The following is a 26,930-nucleotide window of genomic DNA, read 5'->3' on the forward strand; positions in this document are numbered from 1 at the left end:
AAAAATGCTAGATGATCATTTAAGTTAGCACTGATGTAATTTGTTTCCCTAAGATGTAAGAATATTTTGCCCATGTATAATAAAGTCAAATAAATTAGGTTGCCTAAGAAATAAGGTGTCCTAGTTAAATGATTTTCAAAGGGTAAAAACAATTTTCCTCCAAAATGAGCTAGTTCAATTTCCTGTACAAGTAAATGAAGTATGATGAACAAAATTCAATCTTTCTTTGATAAATGAGGATCTCAGTGCCTCAAGAGTCAATGAACATTGCCTGGCCAGCATGGCTCAGTGGTTGAGTGTCAACTTATGAACCAAGAGGTCACAGTTGAATCAGGGACTATGCCCGGGTTGCAGGCTCGATCCCCAGTGTGGAACATGCAGGAGGCAGCCGATCAATCATTCTCTGTCATCATTGAAATTTCTCTCTCTCTCTCCCTCTCCCTTCCTCTGTGAAATCAATAAAAGTATTTTTTTAAAGAGTCAGTACAAGTGAGAAGGCTCTGGACAGAGAGAAACTATGGAGAGAATGAGCTCTGACTCAAGCACATGCCCTGGAAACAGGCCCCGGGAGAAAGCCAAGCTGTGCGCTTGTTTTCTAGCGACCTGTGTCTGCCTCCAAAGGACAGCACAGAAAGGCCAAGCTGATGACTGAAGGGGCCTTCCGCTCACTGCGGGTTTTTCTAAGTCATCTATATTCCTATAGCGTAATATGCTTTATAGTCTGCTTAACATGTTTACACTCCTAGGCACTTACATACACTCCTACATCATCACATCCCATGGGCCCATGGTATTCCATTTGATACAGGAAACGATCTATTTAACCAGTTACCTATTGAAAATTGGGTTTTTGTTTATGAAAAATGCTGAGATTATGAACCACCTTACATGTACATCATTGTTCAGTTCATCAATTTACTTAGGGTTAATTATCGAAGTAGATATAAAATACTTGGTTGAGAATGTGTTTTAAATATCTTGAAAAACAATTATTACCCAGTTGTTTCTAGAAAGTGTTTAATATCGTATACTCCCATTTATAGATTATGGGAGTACCTCCTCTTATCACACTTCTCTTTCAAATTTTTCCCAGCTGGTCTCAGAACATACTCTATCTTATGAACCTGAGGATCATTTTATTTCCTGCTCTACTCTCCAATAGACACACACTCCCAAGGGGAAGGGGGTCTATATTTGGACTCTGGGAGATTCTTTTAAATGTATAAATTAATTTAGGGAGAATGGACATCTTTACAATGTTGAGCCTTTTTTTAAAATATATTTTTATTGATTTCTGAGAGAGGAAGGGAGAGGAAGAGAGAGATTGAAACATCAGTGATGAGAATCATTGATCGGCTGCCTCCTGCACGCCCCCAACTAGATATCGAGCCTGCAACCCTGGCATGTGCCCTTGACCGGAATAGAACCCGGGAGCCTTCAGTTCTCAGGCAGATGCTCTATCCATTAAGCCAAAGCGGATAGGGCACAATGTTGAGGCTTTCCATCTAAGAGGATAGCATATCTCTATTTAAGAATAACTCTTATCAAACAACCCTGTGGGGCACCATCATTTCTAAATGAGAAAACAGGCCAGAGGTCAGTGAATAAACTAACCAATGAGAATTAAAATGAAAAACAAATTTTACCCAGACCTCACATCACTAACATAGGATGAGTCTTTTCCTACAGGAAAAAAAAATTGTAGGCTGTCATAGTTATAGTTTATCACTAACTCTGAGTAGTCCTTATTATAGATCAGTGGTTCCCAACATGGGGCACAAGCAGGGGGACAATTTGATTTTTAAGGGGGGGCAATTCAAGAATGAGTTAGTAATAGTGAGTTTTTTGCATTTATTATGATTCTAGGGTCCTCATAAATCATATATAAATATATATTGTGACATATTTATGCATTTCAGTTCTCTATTATATGTTTTGAAAATTTATTTGCTATTTTATCATATCACTTCATATTATTATTTTTTTAACAATTTCTTAGTGATTTCTTCCTTAGTATATCAACTGTCCTTTCATTCTTTTATTTTTCTCTTTCATAGATGCCATGTTCCTTGGAAGCTTGTTTAAACAAGTGAATGGCCCCTTAGGCTTCCTCCATGTGAATAGGAGTTCACTTTTTGAATAATAAGAATTATATGTCATGGGGCGGGGGAGGGGGCCGGGGGCATCAGGATTTTAGAGATGCTTAGGTGGTGCGTGGCCACAAAGAAGGTTGGGAACCACTGTTCTAGATCATCCTATAACCCAAGACAGAATTATAGAAGGCCCAAGAATGTTAAGTATATCACACTAAATATCTAAACTCAATTGACTTAGGTGACTAATTAAATTATAGAACCAGATATCTCCTGGTAAAAAAAAATGCAAACATGTGTGCATGTGTGTGTGTGTGTGTGTGCACGTGCTCGCACACACGCGTGTGAGCAACAAAAGTAGCACAGGCCAGCTTCACCAAGCCTTCTTGTTGACTATCTGTATGTAAAACTTATTTTCTAGAAACTACATATCTCTGCCCAGTATGACCATACTGAATATAAAAAACTCCACATTCAGTCAAAAGTATCCAACAAGAAGCAAACACATAACTCCTGTTTCCATAAAAAATATAAAACTAGCAGTCATAAAATGTTGACCTTGGAAAAGACTTTATAGATTATCTTCTTCTCCAAATAAGAAGATTGAGTCCAAGAGAAAGCAAGTTACCCAAGGATCACACAAAAATTACATAACTGGGTCTCTTGACTCTGATGAATGCCCGCCCCACCACACTCTGGTACATACATATCCAATTGAACATTACCTCTCTATCAATTTATTCTTCCTTCCAAACTAAGGTAAAAATAAAGCTTTTCTTCTGAATAATTAAAATTAGACTACATACTTTTTAAGTTGTAAATTACAGCTGATTTTGTAAACAATATTTTAAAACCATTAAGCCTCTATCACTAAACAATTTTAATAAATTAAAAGCATCTCGTTTTAAACAAAATCAAATTTGAGCACAATTCTCTGAAATGCCTCAACATTCTTAAAATATGCATGTTGGACATATATCACATTATTTAAGGAGCTAATTAATTCGCTAAATAAAATGGTCAATTGGAAATTTTTGTCAAATAGTGTAGGAATAAAGGTGTACATTTCTGGCAGGCCAACCTAGGAAAGAGAAAAGGCAGCAGCTGGTACAAAGGAAAAGCTTAAACAAACATGTTCTCCTGTTGTGTTTACTTAAATAAACCAGTCTACCAAAACATAAAATCAAGACCTACGCATCTATCTGCTTCCATATGCTCTTTGTATTTCATCAGTACAGTCACTAAGAAAAAATGTCTTTCCAGAGTCACTGAACATGTAAAAGCAAAGGGAGAAGATGGGAGGGTTGTGATTTCATGAATGCAGAAGAAGAATATCAAATCTGGATGTTATTGAGCTGTGGTCATCGATGAGGTAAACTGTGGAGCCAGGACACGAAACCATTGTAACAAATTGTCTGCTTTAATATGGTTAGTATCTGAACTGCTGCCAGGCTTAATCTGTAGAAAACTCACTAAGGATATGTTTGCTGCTCTTTTACACTAGAAAAGAATAAGCTTTCTTATTCTGAGTTTTATTTTAATGTTTGAAGTTAAACAGCATGACATTCTTTAAAAATTATTTAAACCAACTATACAAAGTTAAAAAAAATCAAGGCTGTCACTAAGACATTCATTTAGTGGCTACTTTTTAGGGCATTGCCAAAGGTTAGGTTTCCAAGCCAAAAAGTAATTTGAAAAATAGTCATAGATGAATACTATTTAACACTAGTTTTCACCACACATGTTTTCTTCATTTTAAAGCATTATATTTTGCCCTGGCCAGTGTGCCTCCCTGCCCAGTGTGCCTCCCATGGCTTTGTCCCATGCACTGAAAGGTTGCCGGTTTGATTCCCAGTCCAGGCACATGCCAGGGTTGTGGGCTCAATCCCCAGTATCTCTCTAAAAATAAATTAAAAATAAATAAAATAAGACAAAATAAAATAAAGCATTGTATTGTGCCTTGATGCTAGAAGGGTAATAAGCCCACACAAAAAATATATGCAGTTCCACAATCCAATTTACATTTCTCCCTTGTTGTGTTAAGAATTTAGAGCTAATGGGTTCATGTGCTGACAACTACAGTCATTAGTAACAATCAGTATTTTAACAGTTTTTAAGTAGAATCCATTACAGTCACAAGCTGTTTTATGAGGATACATCTTAATGGCCTATATTCCAACTAAAACCTGATGCTGGAAAAAGAAGCAACTTTTTAGCAAGAACAGGACAGCCGAAATTTGCTGTAAAGATTTCATTGGGCCCTAGCCGGTTTGGCTCAGTGGATAGAGCACTGGCCTGCGCGGACTGAAGGGTCCCGGGTTTGATTCCAGTCAAGGGCACATGCCTGGGTTGGTGAGCTCGATCCCCAGTAGGGGGCATGCAGGAGGCAGCCAATCAATGATTCTCTCTCATCATTGATCTTTCTCTCCCTCTCTCCTTCCTCCTTCCTCTCTGAAATCAAAAAAAAAAAAAAAAAAAAAGATTTCATTGGATCATACACCTAGGTACACAAATATGAGCCAATTTCTATAATGCTTTTCTTAGTACAACAACAACAAAACTTCATATAAGAGACTGACAAATTTCAGAGGGAAGGGGGGTGGAGGGTGTGATTAACAGGGAATTTATATGCATATATGCATAGCCCATGGATACAGACACTAGAGTGGTGAAGGCTTGGGAGGGGGTGGGCTGGGGTGGAGGGGATCAATGGGGAAGAAACACAAAGGGGACATATGTAATACTTTCAACAATAAAGAAAAATTTTAAAAAATAATAACTTAAGTTCTCTCTGCAATAAAGTGGTACACTATGGGATCAGATGTTGGCCTGTATTTGGAACTAGGCTGTGCTGCCATCTGGATCAGACCAAGGATATGATATATGTATTTCAGTAGAAGTTTTCCTAGAGAAGATACTTCAATTTATCTCTTCTTCTTCACAAGGTAGACAGAGTTTGCATCTACTAGCTCACTTGTTCTACTATTTTAAACATGAGCGTAAATGAGAAGTCTAAAAAGTCTGACCTCATGTTCACATAAACTAATAAGAAACCACCTAACTCATTTTATATTTCTTTTCAAAAAGGCAGTTCACTGAAGATCTGATTTAGCAAGTATTCATTTTATATCAACAAATCCACCTCCTGGCCCAAACACTCTAAAGTGACTTAGATTAAGTAACCAATAACTGTGCCTAAATATGACCAAGCAGAAAATTGTCAATGTTATTAGAATAAAACTTCAGTAAGGTGTTTGTCCTCCCCACAAATTCATACGCTGAGGTCTGAGCCCATAGTACCTAAGAATGTGACCTTATTTGGAGATAGAATATCTACAGAAGTAATCAAGTTAAAATGAAATCATTAGCATGGGCCAAAATCCAACAACTAGAGTCCTAATAAAAAGAGGAAATCTGGACACAGAGAAAGGCATAGAAGAAAGACAGATGTGAAGAGACACAGGGAGAAGATGGCCATCTACAAGCCAGAGAGAGGCGTGGAATAGGTCATTCCCTAAAAGGAGCCAACCCTGCTGATACCTTGATTTTGGACTTTCAGCCTCCAAAACTGTAAGGTAATAAATACCTACCTATTCTTTAATTATTTTTTGTTTGTTTGTTAATCCTCAATAGAGTATATTTTTTTCCCATTGATTTTTAGAGAGAGCAGAAGGGAGGGAGAGAGATACATCGATTAGTTGCCTCCAACACGTACCCTGATGAGGACGAGGGATCATCCTTCCACCTGAGGTTCATGCCCTTGACCTGAATGGATCCCATGACCCTTAGAGTGAGAGACAACACTCTAACCACTGACCAAAACCAGCTAGGGCCCTACCTATTCTTTAGACCACCCAGTTTGTGGTACTCAGTCATCGCAGCCCTAGAAAACTATTACAAAAAGATAGCTCCAAACTAGAAAGAAGGAACAGTCATGTGATATGCATAAAAAGGCAGCACTTGATTTAAAAAAAGTCTCAAATTAAGCATGATAGAACACTCTACATGTGCCTCATCTTGAGAAATTCTTAAGGTATCATAAGTAAAAAATAAAACCAGTTACCAATCAGAGTACAAAATCTGTACGTGGAAGGAAACTTAAAGCCCTCCGTTCAGCATCACCAGTAACTATTTGCACTTCCCCAGTCAGCTACTGCTGCTTTTCACCCCTCCCCTTACCAGCAAAGCTCCTCACAATTGCCTGTTCTCACTGTGCCTGCCTACTCTCCGCCCATTCTCTCCCGAACCCACTCTAATCCAGTTTTTCCTCCACCACTCCATAAAAAGGGCTCCTTCAAGACCGGTGATGACCTCCACATCACAAAACCCAACCATCAGTACTCAGCAACAGATTCAGGCTTCACTCTCTTCTCCTTCAATGCTGTCTTCATTTTGCCTCTGGGGCACCGTTCTCCTCTGCTTGCTCTCCTAACTCTTCTACTGTGCCCCAATGCCAGACCTCGACCTCTCCTCTCTCTGTCTAAAATCACTCCCTAGGAGCTCTTAGTACGGCCCATCATCTCTTTCAAAATATATAAAAATATACTTTATATAAAAAATATAAAGTCATTGGCAAAAGTAGGTTTGCAGTTGTGAGCACACTAAACACAGTTTGTTCTGATATTGTTTATTCTTATATTAGATATTTTCCCATACGAACAACTGTAAGTCTACTTTTGCCCACCCCTGTATATAGAGAATCCAATTGCTCCACCCCTAAAATTTTAATCTAAGCTTCCATCATGCATCACCTACATTACTGTAATTACCTAACTCACAATAACCATGTCCCCAGAATCTGTTTTCCACATAGCAGCCAGATTGATCTTTTTACATATGAATCATATCATGTTACTTCTGTGCTCAAAACTCTCCAGGGCTCTCATCTCAGTCAGAAGAAAAGTCAAAGTCTTTAACACGACCTACAAGGTACCATGTGATCTGCCACACCCACCCACCTGTGACCTCTGTCTGCAACTCCGGTCATATCCGCCTCGTTTATTCCACTCCAGACACAGTGGGTCACTCTTCTTCAGACATGCCAATGTATGCTCATCTCCAGACCTTTGCACTTGCTATTCCATGCGCCTGGAAATCCTGTCCCTGGATGGGGTTGATCCCTGTCTTCGGTCAGGCACTGCTCACATGTGGCAGCATCAAAAGCCCTCTCCTGACCACTTAGAGACTTAGAAAGACGCCTCCTCTGTCCCCTCAGCTCCCATATTTTTCTTCTTAGATTTACCACCACCTGTCATGTACTTATATAATGGCTAAAGTCATTTTATAAACCCCACTAGGGGCCCGGTGCACGAAATTCGTGCACTGGGTGTGTGTGGGGGGGGGGGGGAGTGTCCCTCAGCCCAGCCTGCCCCCTCTCACATACTGGGAGCCCTCAGGCGTTGACCCCCATCACCCTCCAATCGCAGGATTGGCCCCTTGCCCAGGCCTGATGCCTCTGATAGAGGCGTCAGGCCTGGGCAGGGGACCCTCATTTCCCCTCATCACTGGTTCTGCCCCTTGCCCAGGCCTGATACCTCGGCCAGAGGCGTAGACCCCCATCACCCTCCGATCGCCTGATTGGCCCCTTGCCCAGGCCTGACGCCTCCGCCAGAGGTGTCAGGCTTGGACAGGGGACCCCCATCTCCCCCCGATCACTGGCTCTGGCCCCCACCCAGGCCTGAGGCCTCTGGCCCAGGAATCATGCCTGGGCAGGGGACCCCCATCTCCCTCTGATCGCTTGCTCCACCCCCCCGCCCAAGCCTGACGCCTCTGACCCAGGCTTCAGGCCTGGGCAAGGGGACCATCATATCCCCCCAATCCCCGGCTCCGCCCCCCACCCAGGCCTGATGCCTCGGCCAGAGGAGTTGACCCTCATCACCCTCCGATCACAAATCACTGGATCGGCCCCTTGACCAGGCCTGAGGCCTCCAGCAGAGGTGTCAGGCCTGGGCAGGGGACCCCCAGCTCCCCGCGGTTGCAGGCTCCGCCCCTGCCCAGGCCTAACGCCTCTGGCCTAGGTGTCCGGCCCGGGCAGCGGGGACTCGCAGCTTCAGCGGCCCCGTGATCGTGGGCTTCGCTTTAGGCCCAGGCAAGGGACCCCTAGCTCCTGGTACTGCCAGCTTTGACCGTGCCCAGCTCCCATCGCTGGCTCCACCCCTGCTTCCTGCTATCACTGGCCAGGGCGGAAAAGGCGCCTGATTCTCCGATCATGGCTGGGGGGCAGGGCAGAGGCGGACCCAAGGCCGCCTTTGCCCTGCCCCCCAGCTCTTAGCTCCCCCCTGGGTTTCTGATCACTGTCAGTGGCAGGGGGCTTCTTCCTGCTTTCCCTTTCGCCTCCCTGCATTGTGCCTACATATGCAAATTAACCACCATCTTGTTGGCAGTTAACTGCCAATCTTAGTTGGCAGTTAATTTGCATATAGCCCTGATTAGCCAATGAAAAGGGTAGCGTTGTACGCCAATTACCATTTTTCTCTTTTATTAGTGTAGATAAGAGCAGTAACTCTCTATTTTTGTTCACTGATGTATTCCTAGTACCTGGACCAGGGACAAACACAAAAGAGGGGCTGAATAAGTATTTGTTGAAACAATAAATAAACATCACATGACCTGATATAGAGTAGGTGTGAAGTAAGTGACACTTTAAACATAACCGTTAGACAATGATTCTTACCCTGGCTACACACTGGAATCTATTTCTTGGACCCTGTCCTCAGAGATTCCTAAATTAGAAATAAATTATTGCCCAGTGATTCTAATGTGCAGCCAGCGTGATAACCACTACATTAGACTATAATAAGCTGCTTAAAGAAAACAATTTTTTTTTTCATCTTTGTACCTCTGGCACAGTGGTTGGCAAAGTGATTAATAATGTTGATCAAATGAATGAATCATGAGAAATGGCCGTTTAGTCATTGCTTGTATAGTGCTATTAATGAACTAACCAGTTTATAAAGCAAGGCTTGTCCTTTACTACACATCTTTAAAGGTTACAGTTCTTCATTATTCTGAGCAAGATCCTCCTCACTATAATGCCCACGCATTGGTCCCAGGTCTGCTGTCTGAAATACACCTGAGGCACATTTTCTAAAGACAGCCTTTCGTACATTTAAAAACAATCTTAATAAGCCCTTTCTTTGGGCTCCTTCTCTAGTTAGGACAAATCAAAGCGATTGTAGGAAGGAAGCTTTTGCCCCAGACTCATTCTGCCTGGGCAGGGATTATCTCAGTCACAAGTAAGGACACTGAATCCAGGTCTTACATAATAATAGAGGTCAGCTCTACTGGGGAGAGAGAGGAAATGGCTTTTCAAGGTGGCCATGCGCAAAGTATATAAGGATGAAAGTGTGTGATAATCTCTGAAATTTTAAAATTGGTTAGATTGCTGAATAAGAAGTAGGGGTGAAATGGAAGGGAGTAAGGGCCATAAAGAGAAAACTAAAAAGGTCTCGTTGAGACCACATAATAAAGGGCCTTGTATATCTTGTTTAAATGATTTATTTTATGACTGACTGGATCCACGTAGAGTTTAGAAACAAGAAGGAGGAGGACTAATGATATCAAATCAATCACTAACAGCCAATCAAAAATAAAAACATGAAGAAAAACTTCTTCAAATGGAGAGCAAGATAATGACTTTGGTTTGGGATGTATTTAATTTGAAGTACTCCAGAACATTCTACTAGAGGTTTCTTTTAATCAGTTATAAATGTGTTTTTGGAACTTGATGGAGTATCAGGCATTGGAGGTTAGATCTAAGAATCATTTAAACAAATGACTGTTGTAAATAAGACAAGCAATCAGATGAAAATGTTAACAATGGTATGCCAGAATGGGATTGCAGGTGATTTTCATCCATTTGACTTATTCAATTTATTCAAATTGTTTATAATAAACATTATTTCTATTTACATAAATATAAAAATTAATAAATAAAAATATAGCTAAGAGTCAAGGATGACATGTACAATGCAAAGAGAAAACTAATAGCAAAAATTTAGGATGACCTACATTTACAAAGAAGTAACCAAAGAGTAGCCAGCTAAAGAAATACAGATATAAGATTGATACAGATACCAGATCGCAGTGTCTCAGAAAGCAACAGAGGAGCAGCCTAGAAACAGGGTTAAATGCTGCAGAAAAATTAAAGAAAGCACTGGCAATTAGGAGATGATGATTAACAAGAGATTTAGAAAAATGACTGGGATTAAAGCCAGACTTCAGTGAGTTGAAAAGAGAGTAGAAAATTAAGAAACAAACGTAAAAAGTCTGGTTTTGAAGAGAAAAACAGAAAAGAAAAGAAATGGTCAGGTTAAGGACTACCTTTACCTGTCCATATCAGAGAATGCAGAACTCAGTGCTATAATTCAAGTGCATCACAAGAGTCTCCCTGTCCTGTCAAAGTCATCACCTACTGCTGCAGAACAAATAAAACTAAATGGGACATGTCAGCCAGTCAGTCGCACAATCATAGTTCCTATCAGCACCTTTTGTCTTTCTGAAGGAAAATAAACACATAAAGGTCCCCAAAATCTGCAGAACCACTATTAGTCTAAAAGAGTTCTTACCTTGTTCTAAATGCAAACATGTTAGTCAACCAAATTCCCACCACTCCCCACAAAAAAAAGAAAACAATACAATTAAACCTAGCTATCTTGCTGAATTTATAGAAATATAATTTCAACTAATAATTAATATATTTAATTGTCATTCCAAATGAGCACAAAGACTGCTCTCATTATCCAGAGAGTACACAAAAGTTGTTCCCACAACAAGCATATCTAACTGAATGATTAGCTCTTCAAAAATCAAGATTGATCTGAAATAGCACTAAATACTGAGTGAAACAGAAAACTAAATTATCTCTCAGAATATCTCAGAACGCCGTGAGTCCCTTTACATTTACATTTTAGGCCGCTGCTGCCGAACTTCATAAACAACCTATTTGGAGCGCTCACTAATGAGATCTTGATATTCCTAGATTACATTATCATATTGGAGCTTAAGAATATCAAGTACTATGATTAGAACCACATAATGTTAAAAATAGATAAGCATATGTGGTATAGCCATACAATGGAATGTTACTCAGAAATAAAAAGAACAAACTACTGATTACACCACAATGTAAATCAATCCCAAAATCATTATGCTAAGCGAAAAAAGCCAGGCCAAAAAAAAAAAAAAAAGTGCATGGCATGATTCCATGTGACAGAAAACAGATCAATGGCTGCCTAGGGATAGAGTGGAGGAAGGGTTGGATTACAATAGGAAGCAAGAAACCTTTGGGGATACTGGAAAGGACTTCCTTGATTATAGTGATGTTTCATGATTGTATACAATATGTTAAAACTGACCAAACTGTATACTTCAAATACATGTAGTTTAGTGCACTCCAATTAATCATCAGTAAAGTTTTAAAAAATTGAGGCAGTTGTCTAAACTTTCCTTAAAATATCTGAATAACACTTCAAAGCAGTATCATTTATATATGAAAAAGGGGACTAATAATAACTGATTGTTTTTCAATGTTAATATCTAAAACAGAACAATGCCTGGCCTATATAATTGTGATAGAAACCTTTAAAGGAAGAGGGATAAGGAAGAAAACAAAAACACTAAAATAAACTGTGGTAAAATGAAAGGACTATGGTCCATCAATTTTTATTCTGAATTGTCTTAGGTATACCTTACTGTTTTTTCAACAACAGTTTGGCCTTTTATATTTGAAGTTTTACAGGCTTCTGGTTTAAGATGTCATCAGACTAACACCCCACGCATCTGCTTACCTCTTCATCTCCATCCATCCTTTCCCCCCCCGATTTGTATAGGTAAAGACAAAGGCAGAACATGCCCTAGGTTCAGTGTCTGTCATGAGCTGCTCACCATGGAAGAACCACAGACAGCTCTGCTTCTAAAGCAAATTCTTATTCTCAAAAAAAAAATAAAAAAATCTCCTAATCAAGATCTAGCAAATAGAATGAGATCCCCCGCCCCTCCCCCCAGCTGATCAGCATAGCATGGTAAGAATGTCAGCCAGACAACAGAAACTGGATTAGGGATTCTGCATAGATATCGCACCCTCGAGAGAAAGGGACCAGTGATCATGCCACCCACGTATCTGTGTGTGGATAAAACAGAGCAGTACAGAGTGGTCTCCTTGTAAAATTATGTGGAACACTAACATCAACCTTGAGGAGGTGATAGGTTTCTGAAACACATGAGAATAATTTTTTTAAAAAGAATAATTTAAAAATGATTGACGGAAGAAGAAAAAATTATAAGTAGCTGCTGGATAAACTTAATAAGATTTAATTCACAGCCTCTTAGAAGGCATTGTAGAGAGTTTAAGTATAGACCAGTTCCATGCAGGCACAGTGGGAGGCAGTGGGGTTCGGGTTCAGTGAAAAGTAAGATCTCTGGCAGCATGGTTGTGTGTTGACCCATGAACCAGGAGGTCACAGTTTGATTCCAGGTCAGAGCACATGCCTGGGTTATGGGCTTCACAACCAGGAAGTGTGTAGGAGGCATCCAATCAGTGATTCTCTCTCATTGATGTTTTTCTCTCTCCTTCTCCCTTCCTCTCTTTGAAATCAATAAAAACATATTAAAATTTTTAATTTAATTTAAATTAAAAAGAAAATGAGGTCTCTGGAGAGAAATATATCCCAGCCTATGGCTCACTGCTTTGTCATCTTTTGCAAGTTATTAATTGCCTTGGAGCTTCAGTTTCCTCATCTCTAAAAGTAGAGGAATGGATTACTATTAATATAAGTAAAGGGTTTTACGCATTTAATTACACAATAAATGCTATTTGTTATCAAGAAAATTGAGGAATTAATAGACTGCTCTGGAAGAGACTAGATATATAATTAATTTCCAAAACCAATGGCATTTCAACATATCAATTAAAAGGTAAAATGGTAGGGGAAAACTGTCACAGAAAATAGTATCAAAAAAATACTTAGAAATACAAAGACTGTACAAGTGAGGATTATAGAATGCCTCAAACACTAAAGCAGACTATGTCTTCAAATGTGAAGATGATACTATAAAGATGATATTTTTCCAAATAAATAAAGAGATTTAATGGAATCCAAGAGGCAATTTCTATAAGATTTTTATTTTTTTAAGTTTTCTGAAGTTGAACTGGAAGACTAAATGGAGTAAGAACAGCTGAAAAATCTTTGACTGAAAGAAAAGTATCACATAAAATCATATTATAAATCCGTGTGCAATTTTGATACAAAAAAATCAATAGTTTAGAAAGTAGCCCAAAAAGAAATTAAATCAATGTTTGTATGTACATATAACATGCTATGTATTATATATACCCACATAGGAGATGGTATAGAAAACAAATCAGTGAAGAAGGAATGAATTATAGAGTGTTCAAAATACTGTTTTTGAAAACTGGCTATTCAGGAAATATAGTCAGATGCTTACCTTACATCAAGCACTGAATAAAATTCTAGATTAATCAAAATGTGGAAATAAATTCACAGCGTATTGTTAAATGCCAAAAAAGTAGATTACCATTCCCATTTTGTAAACATACGTGTATGCTCATAATGAAACATATGCAAAGATATTTGATATATGTAACTGAGGCAATATAGTCTGATGGTTAAGAGTGTGGACACTGGGGCAGCAGCGGGCTCACAAGTTAATTAACCATGCTGGAAGAATTAGGACCAAGCTCAGAAGAGTTTGAAGGATGAGTGAGTTAATACATGAAATGCCTTAAAATTATACCTGGCTATTGTTCTTTTCATTTACTGTTCCTATTACAAATGCAAAGATGTTAAGAGTACTGTGCTTATTTGGTGGGATTAAGGTTGTTCTTACTGCTTCATTTTTCAGAATGCACATCTATTGCTTTTCATTTTTAAAAGGTCAAAAAAAAAATGAAACCATAAGAACAATTAGAACAAATGATGTTGATATGTATCTGCTCTTTAGAAAGAGAGGCACTTCCCTAGAATACCACAATCAGTTCTGTTTAAGCATCTACTGTTATTTTGGTTCAAGTTCTTTCCTAGTATGCATTATTGATATGCCCAAGAATTATTCAATAGACATATGTGTTAAACTTACATTTCAAATAGCCAGTTCTCTCCTGCCTCATTTTAGGATGCTAGATTAAACACCAAAGGGCATTATTTTATGTTTATACAGTAGAAATCTTAAAATATAGTGCTGATGATAATAAATTAAGATTGTATCCTAAGACTAAAGCAAGAAAGATAAAGATTTATCTTCTCACCTGTTAAAGTAGGAATGTATATATACATTCACTGAACAGCCCCTTAAATCCACCCTAGTCATATAGGCACAGTGCAGTAAGCCAGAACTCCTGGTGCCCATAGATGTGACCCAGGCCAGCAGTTTGTCCAAAACAGAAACCCTGCAACTTTCAGAATTCAAAGAAGCAGCACATGGCTCTACAAATATAAAACACCTTCATGGATGAAATAAATTCTACAGTCTTCTATTTCCCACAATCTTAATCTTGTTCTCTAAATGAGCATAATACCCATGTCTCTTATCTATGACTTCATTTGATGTATTTGAAGCTCACTATCGTGGCCATCGTAAGTCTTCTCTGAGCTAAACATCATCAATTCCTTTGATCAGTCTTCAATTATTTGGACATACTTTTTGAATAATTCATCTTCCTAATTCACACCAGAAGCCAACATCTTTCTATGTCAATGTCCCTCTTCAAATACTGCACCTAAGTTGAATTAATGACCTAAGTTTAATGTCTACCTTCTAGGAGCCAAGTACTCTGCTCATATTAATAGAGCCTCAGGCGCCATCTCACCCCCTCATTGCTTTTAGCAGCCACATGACATCTGTGGCTTCAAAAGTACTTTTAAGCAAGATTTCCTCATCCTGTGCTTAAACATCTAAATTTCAAAATCAAAAAGGACAGCCTACATTTAAAACAATTATGTTTGCCCATTATTCTAGCCTTTGAACATCATTTGAAGTTCAATTCTCTTCTTCAACTCATTAGGCATCTTGCCCAGCTTCCTGACTTTACAAAATTTGGTTAAGCTTTCTCAAAACCAAAGCACTGATTACAACAGTAACAGGACAGAGATTAGACATACTAGTATACTGCTGTACCTTGTCCACAGAGATGTGACATCCCAGATGTCTTATCACACATCATGAAACACATGTCTGTATCACACTCCAGATTGACTGGTAACCTATCCCCTCAACTCTCAGCCAGTTTCTGTCCTATGACTCTCCTGGCTGTGCCTTTTCCATTTCATTCTCAATCGCCTCCTGCTCTGCTTGCTTCTGAAATGCTGGCGTTTCATTCAGCCCTCTCCTCAATACACTACTCTCCCAGTGTGCTCAGAGCCTAAGTGACTTCAACACCAATGGCTTCAATTATCTCTTATGTGCTCATGGCTCTCAAGTTGTCTCTTGGTTACACTCTCATACATCCAACTGTCTCCGGGAGAGCACTGTTTGGATTTCCCTTGGGCACTATAAACTCAGGATGCCAATAATGAACTCATCCTCTTTCCTCCAGCCACCTCTTCCTCCTCCTAAATTTTCAATCTCAATGAAAGGCAGAACATATACCCAGTAGTGGAGAGCAAAAAACCTAGAAGTCATGGCAGACTAAAATTTATCACTCAGCTGTCAAATCCATCTCCTAACCTCCCCCACCATTCAGTCATTTGCTTAGCTCTTTCTTTTTCTCCTAACTGATCTTCCTGTCTCCAATATGATCCCCCCTTTTATCTTCCTCTTCTCACAAACAGAACAATCTTTCTAATCTGATATCAAGGCTGCTCATAGATTTCCTCACAAGACCCTCAGTCTCTGCCTTCTCTATAATCTAGTCATCGCTTGCTACTTCTACCCACATGCCTTCACTATAGCCCTGCAAAGTGACATATGATTTAATTCCTCTGTGCAGTTATACAACCTATTTTCTTTGACTGATGTATGCTGGCCTCTGTGCATCTCGTAAAGCACTTCTAGAAATCTTTCAAAACTCAACTCAAATAGCACTTTCTTTCAGACCAGGGCTCATTAGTCTGATTTAGTTGCCCCTTCTCTGTGTTTCTATAGCATAACTCTATCATAGCATGTAACCCATCTGTGCTATAATCATAGATTTATGTATTATTCATTTCCTATGAGGGAAATACATGATATGAACTCATTAAATGCTAGATGAACAAAGAAACATATGAATGGTCACGGAAGACGTTAACAGAGAATTAAGTAATACTGTCTTGAAATTTCAAAAACACATTCTTAGAACAAGGACCGTCAATCCAAGCCCAAGAATTCTTGCTCACTTTGCAGTTACTTCAGTATTTTTCTCAGCTGAACACATGAAAGATTTCATATGTTGTAGGAATTTAATAAACTACTATGGACCAAGAATCCGTTTTTAAGAATTAAGATGTTTTCCTATTTTGATATGTTAAAGGAAGTAATTCCATATAAATTATTATGGCCTAAATAATTGTTTTCTCTAGGTATTATATTATCTCAAACATGTAAACGGGGAGGGGGGGGCGCCTAGGGAAATATATTTTCAATGTATACATGTTATCTGTACTATGTGAAGAGCTCATATACATAAAGAAAACAGTAAGTGAAAACATCTAAACAGAAAATGTCATGAAAAGTGCAAACAAAAAGCTAAGTGACATAAAAAATATTGACCCTCTGTAGTAATTCAAGAAATGTAAATTACACCAGTGAGATAGGCTTTTCCACCATCAAATCGGTAACAGTTTATAAATTACAATTTTCAGTGTTGGGCAGGAGATATGAAGTTTAGAGCTCTCCAGGGGTAGCTGGTATTTATTTAAAGCCAAGACTCGCAGCAGTTCTCAACCTGTGGGTCGCCACCATCGGAAAACACATATAGCATATCAGATATTTACATGACGATTCATAACAGTAGCAAAATTACAGTTATGAAGTAGCAACGAAAATAATTTTATGGTTGGGGGTCACCACAACATGAGGAACTGTATGAAAGGGTTGCGGCATTAGGAAGGTTGAGAACCACTGGCCCAAGAGACTGGATGGCATCACCAAGAGTGTGAGGATAACAGAAAAGATAAGAGGGGCAACGATTAAGGCCTGGAATGCCCTCGTGTAAAGAAGTCAGGGAGATGAGTAAGAATTGGCAAAGACTGAGAGGATCACAGTGGTCTAAGAGAAAAACCATGAGGGCGTGGTGTGCTGAAAGCCAAGTAAAAGTTTCTGTGGTGACAGAGCAATCAACTGGATCCAGAGTTTCTAGTAAGACAGGTAAAGATGGGGGATGACAGGTGTATTTAACCTAGAAAAGAGTATTTTCATTGAAATGGTGAAGTAAATGGCTCATAAGTAAACACTGGCATACATTCAAATTTTGCAACACATGCTATGTTAAAATCTCTTATAAATATTACAAAAATATTTATAAAGGAGTGTTCATGTCATTGGAAAATGCTTACAAGAGAGGAAAAGTTACAACTTCTACATACACTAGGAGTTCCCTTTTAGTTTTTAAAAAGGAAAAATATACATATAGGTAAAAAAAAAAAAGTGCTAAAACATGAATACTGGATATTGCTCAGTGGAAGAATGAATGTTAGCCTTTTTTTTATACTTTTCTTTATTTTCTAACATTTTCATAAGGCACAACTTCCATAATTAGAAAACAATACTCCTATAAAGTACTTTTATAAGTAAACGAAATTCCCTATTCATTTCCCAGTCCTTTCACACCTCAACCCATACCCTCTGAGACACTGTCCTTAACTTACACAAGAATAGTAACTGATAACTGGCATTGCATTGAAATTTACAAAACCATTTTCAAATGCATTAGCTTGATCCTCACAGCAACTCTAATGTGGATAAGGCAGGAGTTACTATCTCCATTTGCAGACCTAGAAGTTGATCTACTCAAGGTCACAAAAACCAGTAGCAAGGCTCAGGTTTAAGTAAGTCCTTTGATTACTGTGATGCTACTTCTACTATAACAAGATGCTCGGCAGTTGGAGCAAAATGTAAACAACACTCTTCCTCCAAAAGAAACAAACATCAGGAAACATTTACCGAGAAGGCTTATGCTCTCACTATTACCACGTTTTTACCATGTTGCCATTACCTCTTAATATGAGCATGTCTTTCTATTCTCTTGTCTGTCTCAGAGAGAGGCACTTAATTTCCATGGCTGCTTCTTCTATTAGGCTGTAAGCTCCTAGAAAGGGATGCAATATCCTCTGCATCCTGTCCTATCTCCGGCATCTTGCCGAGTACCTGGTGTATAGGAGATAAATGAGAAATGCTTGCTGGTACACTTCATGGTGATGAGAGGAGCTTATACTCCATTTGATTTTAGAAGTTTCTAGGGTGCCCTGCAGAAGCAGGGAGTAAACAAGAGTTACAGTTGGAGGAATTTTAGCAATGAAACAGGTCCCTGGATTTCAACAATGAAACTGTATCCCTCACATTATACCTAAAGCAGAGGTTCTCTAACTTCATCCTTGGAGAGTCGGATGTAACATAGATTGCTGGGCCTCAACCCTAGGTTTCAGACTTAGTAGGGTGCATGTGTGGCCCAAAAACTTGCATTTCTAACAAGTTCCTAGGTAATCCTGACACTGTCAGTCCTAGGATCACTCTTGGAGAACCACTGACCTAGTGTAAAGAGCCTATAAAAGTGAAGCTTTGAATAAGTAATAAATGGTGTCTTGAACTCTGGTGCTGTAAATTGAGTTGAGAATAAATTTCAATATAGTCTGATCACTGGGTTTTTATTTCAGAGTCTTAAATCTGGTACAACTGAGAGAAAATGTCAATTAGGATTAAGTGCATTATAAAGATCAATTCCTTTTTATAATTGAAAAAGTAGAAGCCATCTACTCTTTTCTACGCAGTAATTAGTGCTCCCAGAGAAGAAGACCTATATCTTACTCATTTTTAACATTTTGTTTAATGTGCCTTAAATAAAAAGATCTTTAATCACTTCTGCTGAATAAGATTAGGAAATTCCTGCCCTCAGTGAGCAGATCATGTACCTCGAGTGTGTGTGTTCAGAGCCTCTCGTAAGGCATATGGCACCTTGGTGTAACTTAGATCATGGAGCCCCCTCAGAATGGATGCAGACTTGTGCCAGGGTGGCTGGCTGGGCACACTGAGCACTGGATGGAGTCTAACTCTCACGTGCCTTCACAGCTTGGCTTTCTTGTACAGGGTACAATCTCCCATCTACACAAGGGTGGTCATGAGTGTGCAGAACATTTGCCAGACAGCAAGAGTAAAAATGTGCTGTGACTGGACTCCAGAGAAGGGGGGGGGGGGGAATCATTGGTCTCTAGTAATTTGGTAAGGGTGAAAGGAGGGTACAGCAATTGATCTAGGCCAGGGGGCTTCCTCTGTCTGAGATGGTCTATCACCACCACTCATGACCTTCATCCAACAAACTTCTACTCATTCTTCGGGTCTTAGCTTCAACATCTATTCCTCAGGATCCCCCACCCCCACCCCAACCCTGTAATAGAAAAGCTATACACTCCCACTGCAGTCATTTTGCATCATAGCACTTATGGCAATTGTAATGACATGATATATGGTGTTGTTTTGACTCTGCCTCCATGAGATTACTACATGTTTTGTTCATCATTTCACTGCTACTACCTGGTACATAAGTACACAAGAAATATGGGCTTAATATTGAAATATTACATGTAACTTAGATTAAGAATGGCAAAAAGGGGGGGTGGGGAGGATTACCCATGGTTTCTTCAGGTGGAAGCAAAAGGCAACCAAAATTTGACTGGTGTTTTCTGACGATAAAGAATTATTATAAGATCCAAGACACTGCTGAAGAATTCACTATGACAGGAAAACGTGCCACTCGATACTGTGCTCTGCTATTTCTATCCCTGTGCTAAAATATGGCACTTCACGGTTCTGTCAACTCTTAGTTTTACATGGTAAATATTGATGGTGTGAATACTTGCTCACATTTGCCTAAAACATGAGAAATGATTCCGAGCATAAGAACCTGAAATGGAAAATTCACATCCACAGGCATAGCAAGCAAGATTAATTATGCTAACTCCTTGAAAACAGAGGAGTCCCAACTCTTTCAGCAACAGTGTGGCTTCAGAATCTCTGACACCCTCACCCACAGCCCAGGACCTTAAAGACTTCCTGCAGAAATGATATTTCTCAACTGTTCCTATCAAAGTCTGAAACAGACAGTAAGGCCATTTATTCTCTAATTTATGTGCACTTGGAAGACACAATTTCTTACCAAATCTAGGAAGGCCACATAATGAAATTCTATTCTATCACCACTGCCTCACCTCCCAGTCAATACTCCACCCATCTCCAACACTTCACAGGAACCACTCACTAGGGACCTAACCATCAAATTCAATCTTCCCTTTTCAGTCCTCATCTTATTTGAATTTCTTTGAGCAAGTGAAACCACAACCACCCCTTTGTTCTTCAAAGGTTTTTCTCCCTTTCCTCATAACTCTGTACTGTCCCATTTCTCTTATCCTAGCCATTACTTTCATGTCTTTGTGGATGCCTCCATTTCTGCTCCCCCAACCCTGTAATGTTGGTAAAACCCAAGTCCTATCTTTCATCCTCTTTGTTCTCACTTCCTGAATGATCTCATCCAATCCAGCAGCTTCAACCCTGCCTTTCATTCAAGTGCTTCCCATTCTCCACGCCAACCCAGACCATGTCCCTGAACAATAGGGCCCGCCAACCCAGACCATGTCCCTGAGCAATAGGGCCCGAGACGCAATTGCCTACTGAACAACTCTCTAAAAGTCAACCTCTCCAGAACCAAGCTCCTTATCTCCTCTTCCTCACATTCCTCCTCAGGAGGTTAGAGCAGCCGTGGGCAAACTACGGCCAGCGGGCCGGATCCGGGTCATTTGAAATGAATAAAACTAAAAAAAAAAAAGACCGTACCCTTTTATGTAATGATGTTTACTTTGAATTTATATTAGTTCACACAAACACTCCATCCATGCTTTTGTTCCGGCCTCCGGTCCAGTTTAAGAACCCATTGTGGCCCTCCAGTCAAAAAGTTTGCCCACCCCTGATCTAACATCTTGCCCTCTTTTCCATCTTCATTGCTATTCCTCAGTCGAATCTGTCATCCGTTAGCTGACCTACTGCAATTGCTCCTAACAATTGTATTTCCCACACCTCTACTGTGGCCTCCATATTGTTGCCAAACTAAAGCATATTTTATTACTTCTGACTTTTAAATCCTTCATTTGCTCCATATCACCTAGCAAATGAAGACCAGTTTCTTAGAATAATACACGGTCCCTTATATTCAGGCTTCTGCCTTCCTCTCAGACTCATCTCTCATTAGTTCCTCACAGCACATTATACTCCAGTTATAACCAATTATAACAATGTGGTTTTGTGTTTTCTGCCCTTTTTCAATGTGCTCTACACCAGAAATGCCTTCCCTCTCCCCCTTCCCTCATCTAGCCCACACTCACATCTGACCCTTACCTGCCTGGCAAATTCCTACTCATCTTTCAAATCTCTCTCACTTCCTCTATAGGGTCTTTTCTGATCCTCCCCACTACATTTGACTGCCCATTTCTTCTCTCGTGACATCAAATCACTTCATTGTAATTATTTGTTTACATATCTGTCTCTTCCTTATCCAACTAAATTCTATTTTTCTAATTTGTAATTTCATACCAACTGACATTTTGCCTGGCACATAGGATAAGCTCAATAAATGTTTATGGAATAAACATTGTTGCCAAAAATTCATCATTCACTCAAGATTCAGAAAGACCAATAGAATCACATTATATAGTATTTTACAGCAATGAACTAAGAGGCAAGCTATTTTGTGATTTCATTTTCCAAATTTAAATGATGCACACATAGTCCACTTAGTTCTGTTCTTTCTACTCTCAAGCACTCTATCTTCTAACACCTTACTCCAACTCTGAATCATCTGCTGGCCTTTATCTTTTGTTTCTCAGGCAGCCCCATTAAGTCCTATTACTCAGAGTCAAAAATTCCATTCTATTCCGTTCTTGGACCAGCCTGTCCTCTGACCCTCTGAAGTCTCATTGGAGCCTTCCTGAAATATCAGTCGGGATCTAGGTCTACTCATCCAGCAATAATCTACTACTGAATTTATATAGATTTTTCCTTTAACTTATATTAATCTTATCCCATCCTCACAATGAAGATAAGCAGGTCAGTCTTTATTACGATCATTTTACAAGTGAAAAACAGATAATAAGAAACCCTGATGATGATAACCATCCTTTCTAAGTTCTCCCATTTAAAAAAGAAAAAAAAAAGCCTGCAAATATTAATCCTGTACTTCCTGATGTACAGCCCTCATATTATTGTTTGCTTTAAACATGATCTACCAAAGTCACATCCTATTACTGTCCTCCCACTGCTGGCACTGACTTGACTTTAATTTCTCTCCCAGACGATAGCCTTCCTGTGTGAGCTGGTGCTTCCACCCTGCTGATTTGATCCAACTGAGCTTTCCAAGGTCATCATTTTCCTCCCCTTTTCAACTCCATAATTCAATGACTTTAACAAAGGACGCTGTATTTTATGAGTTTTACCCCAGAGTCCAATCCTCTGCTAAAATCTAAGTGAAATTTTACCCATAAACCAGTTATCTTTTTGAAAAGCATTTTTCCTGAACTTGGGCAATCATAACTAGATCACTCCCAGGCCAGTTTTCTGTGCTTCTCATCCTTTCCCTTTCATTGTTTTCCTCTAAAACCAGGCAAGTGAAACGAGAGTCTACCTAACTTAGTTAACCATGACTACTTCTCTAAAAACACTGATAAGTGAAAGGAGACTCAAACTACTGGGAGAAAATGAGGTTTAGAATTCCCTGCAGATTTCTCCATATTCTACTTCAATATTGTCTCATATTGCTCAGTTGGCTTTAGTTCCCAGCCTCAAACCCCCTCCCTTTAATTGCTCTCACTAACCCCACCACCACCACCACCACCACCACATACATGGTGTTGTCCCTTACACATGGCACTCACCTCCTTTTCTGTTACTAAAGAGTGGAAAGGGATAAACAAGCAGGAGTGGACACAAAATAGTTACTTTGACTGTCTCCGTTCACAGGAGTTTGGCCCATATTTCCATACCCATAAGCACAAGCTCAAAGTGTGAAAAGCACCTGCCCTTCCCACTTCCCTCTCCTATTTCCAAAGGAACCTCTAACACCCAATCATCTCACAGCTGTTTGTCAGTCATCGGGAAGAATATAAGTGGGTCTGTGCAGCACCATTTCTAAAAACGCAACCAGCACCAGCAGGCTCAGTGGAATCCTATTTCTTTTATTCCCATTTTCAGAGGGAACTTCAAACTTGAGACCCCAAGGCATTAAGTCACATGCAATTTCTAACTGGACACAACCTTCCTGAACGTTTGTCATCGCCCTGACTCTCTCTACAATATTTCTGTCTTAGACTGCAGAGTCTTACCCCATTTTTTCTAGGTGTGCATGTGTAAAACGTGCTTAGCGACAGGATCAGCCTAGTTGTGGTGACCAAATGCATCACCCCAATGGCTGACGTTCACCTATTTCAAGTAACTAAGAATTAATGTTACAAGAAGCTTATGACTTCACTTCAGAAAAGAAATACATTCTGCATGTTGGGGCTGAGGGCTGAAGGCAGGGTTTCATCTCTGTCCTAGTGCAACTGTTCCATCTGAGACTGTTAGGCAGCAGCCTTCTATAGAAACCTGGAAGAATGGATTATTCCCAGGTAACAGGTAAATTTGAAAAATACAGATTAGACAACCAGTTAATAAACTCAGAAATTAAACACAGCTGTTTGTTGAGATTTTGCCCAGATTGCCCCAATTTCAAGACTGCTGTGTGCCTGGACACGTGCTTTTGATCTCTTCTCCTTCATTTCAGTCTGTCCTGGGACTTGTTCTACGAGAGAAGAAGATGAAATCTATGGCTGATGGATGATGTCTAGCATGCAGATATTCTATAATTCAGGCCTGGGTAAAACTCAAAAGTGGCAGCATCATACACAAAGCAACAGGGTCTGGCCTCTCTTCCCAGGGGTGCTATTAGCTAAGCTATTTTTGCTATATAAATGAAGATGACCCCATCACCCGATTCCTAGCAATCTTTCTAAAAACAGTATCCACTCCTCCTATCCTCCCCAACATACTCACTCAAAGTAGGTCAGAAATGTTGCTTCCTTCCCCTTATTGATTTTCATTAAGAGGGCGCACTTTCTGCAACACTAAAGCGAAAGATAAACACCCAATACAAATACCAATGACACCCCTGTAAATTTGGGACACACCAAGTCCAGTTACCCTAAAAGCAAGGGGTTTCCTCATCACCCAGAATTCATTCTCCTTGGCTGTATAGCGGCAATAATCTCAAGCAATAAAATACACTGTGGCCATGATGCAGCCAGGGGATGAACACCTCCCCAAAGGAGCATATGCTTTCTGTCTGTCCTAATTTTCTAGACCACCAACCCGCCTCTCCCCTAAGTACACACTCCTTTTTTCTTCCTAATTCATATCCATATTTTTGCCAGGAGGATGCCAAGTGATACCACACACTGGCTTAGCAAATCCCAGGGCCTTATCGGGAAGCTGAGCGCAGGGGAGTGGGAAGACAGAGCTTGTAGAGACCAGGGAGGGGAAGGGAGCGGAGGGGAGCGGAGGGGAGAGGAGAGGAGCAGGGGAGGCGCGGAAAACCCTCCCTCCGTTGGCGGTATCTGGCCCCCTGGAAAAGCTGTTAAGAGACGGGTCTCCAGATCCCACAGGCGGCGCTGCCCCAGTCTCCTCTCCTGGCTGACATCTCCCTCGGCCCCAGGTCCTCCAGCCTGACACTCCAAAGAGGGCGCCGCAAAGTCCTTCAGAGCCCTCCAAACACAGGGGCGCGGACAGAAAAGCATCCCCCGAAAGACAGCGGAGCCACACACCCGCACGCGGCCAGCTTCCCGGGGCGGGCAACTTCCTCCCGGGAAGGAGAGAGGCCGGGACAGAGCGCCATAAACAGGCACCCCCCGCGCCCCTGCCTCCCGCTCCCTCCACCCCCGCCCCCGCCTACTCCAGGTAAAGGACCAGGTGCGGCTCACCTCCTGGCAAGGAGGCAGCGGGCGGCTGGAGGAGGGCAGGTCCCTCGCCCAGGCCGCCTGGCAGCCGGCGAGCACCCAGCAGCAGAGCCAGGCGGGGCTCCAGGGCGGCGAGAGCCTGCCGCGAGGAGCCCCCGGCGGCCGCCCCCGGCCCCTCCCGCGCGCCGGCCCCGGGCTGCGGAGCGGCATCTCGGTCCGGCGGAGGTCGGCCGGCCGGTGAAAGGCGGCTTCCCCGGCGGGCGGGGCGCGCTCGGGCTCCCGGGCTCCTGTGCTGCGCGCTCCGCTCGCCACTCGCTCGCTCCCGGTCCGTCCGCCCGCTGACGGCTCGGCTGCGCTCGCGGTCCGGGCAGCAGGCGACCGTGCTCCCGTCACGCCGGAGGGAGGGACCGCGGGCGCGGCGCGGGGGCGGGACGCGGGGCGGGGACGCGGGATCCGGGGAGCAGGTGGCGCGGGCGGGGGCTGCGGCCCAGCCCAGCGGGTCCTACCGGGCTGCGGGGCTGCGCGGCCCCCGGAGACGGGAGCCTCGTTACGAGAGCGGCCGGGGTCCCCAGTCAGGTCTCGGGTCCCCAGCCGCCGAGGCCCACCAGGAGGGGCGCTCCAGGGATGAGCCCGAGTAAAACACAGGACATCAAGACATTGTTTTCCCGCGGCGGGTCTTTAAAATCTCCACTTCCCGCATCTCACACACACAGACATACACAGATGCACCCTGGAAGCATCCCTCCGTAAAATCCAAACGAGCTGGCGTCAGATCGAATGAGGGTTCGTGTGCAATGGCGAGGAGGAAAGGGGGATGAAACACGGATGCAGTTCGTGGCTCAGTTTCCTCACCTGCTTGGTGACAATCCTCGCAACGCCTCCCCCGTCGCGCTGTCGGAGGATTCAGGGCGCTGATGTGCACACAGTCCTCGCAGGCTGCCTGGCCCGCGAGCAGGAGATGCAGTGTGTGTCGGTGGTAGTAGTTACTGAATGGGGATGACAAGTATAACCGTAGGCAAGTGAGCCCTTTTGTTTCTGGAGGAAGCAGTTTCAGCATCTGTACAATGACTGTGGTGGCCTTCATTGTTTTTGTTGTTGTTTGTCTTTCATTCAAAAATGTACTGAGCTGGGTGGTGGGCACCAAGTCGTAAACCAAATGAACAGGATGCCTTGTCAGTGTTGTGGATCGCAAGGGTCCCTTCTTAGTCTAAAATTCTGCGAATGGCTGAGTTATCCTGTTGTTCAAAAAGAGCACTCAAATGTATGATAATTAAGTCTCTGGAGAAATCTACCTGACAGACTCAATATAATGGACTTGGCTCTGGCTCCTCCGGGGTGGCTCAGTGGTTGAGCATGGACCTATGAACCAGGAGGTCACCGTTGGATTCTTAACCCATCAATGATTCTCTCTCATCGCTGATGTTTCTATCTTTCTCTCCCTCTCCCTTTCTCTCTCTCAAAGCAATAAGAATATTTTAAAAAATAATAAGTTGACCTGAATTTATCTGTGGCACTGTTTCTAAGTCCTTTTAATAAGCATTTCCGCATGAAACATGAGTTTCACTTTCTCACTTCTGTGTGTTCTGATTATAACATCAATACAACGTTATTGTAAGTATTTTGGAAAATATTCAAGACTATCAGGAAGCATATAAAAATTTTTGATCCCACCTCCCAGAGGTGACACTATTAATGGCATTAGCATCTTGAGGAA

At 41.3% G+C, this 26,930-nt stretch overlaps 1 protein-coding gene across 1 annotated transcript in view; it reads right to left on the reverse strand.

The window, feature by feature from the left end:
• Positions 1-25,594, reverse strand: part of ELAPOR2 (endosome-lysosome associated apoptosis and autophagy regulator family member 2) — a 131,905-nt gene extending 106,311 nt beyond the window's left edge. Inside the window, exon 1 of the mRNA XM_059712198.1 lies at positions 25,241-25,594. Within this exon, the coding sequence (XP_059568181.1) occupies positions 25,241-25,426 (186 nt within the window). The 5' untranslated portion in view covers positions 25,427-25,594. The remainder of the gene's footprint in view (positions 1-25,240) is intronic.
• Between the last annotated feature and the right edge of the window lie 1,336 nt (positions 25,595-26,930).

This window comes from Myotis daubentonii, chromosome 10 (genome assembly GCF_963259705.1).
Source record: "Myotis daubentonii chromosome 10, mMyoDau2.1, whole genome shotgun sequence".
NCBI classification, from domain to species: Eukaryota; Metazoa; Chordata; class Mammalia; order Chiroptera; family Vespertilionidae; genus Myotis; species Myotis daubentonii.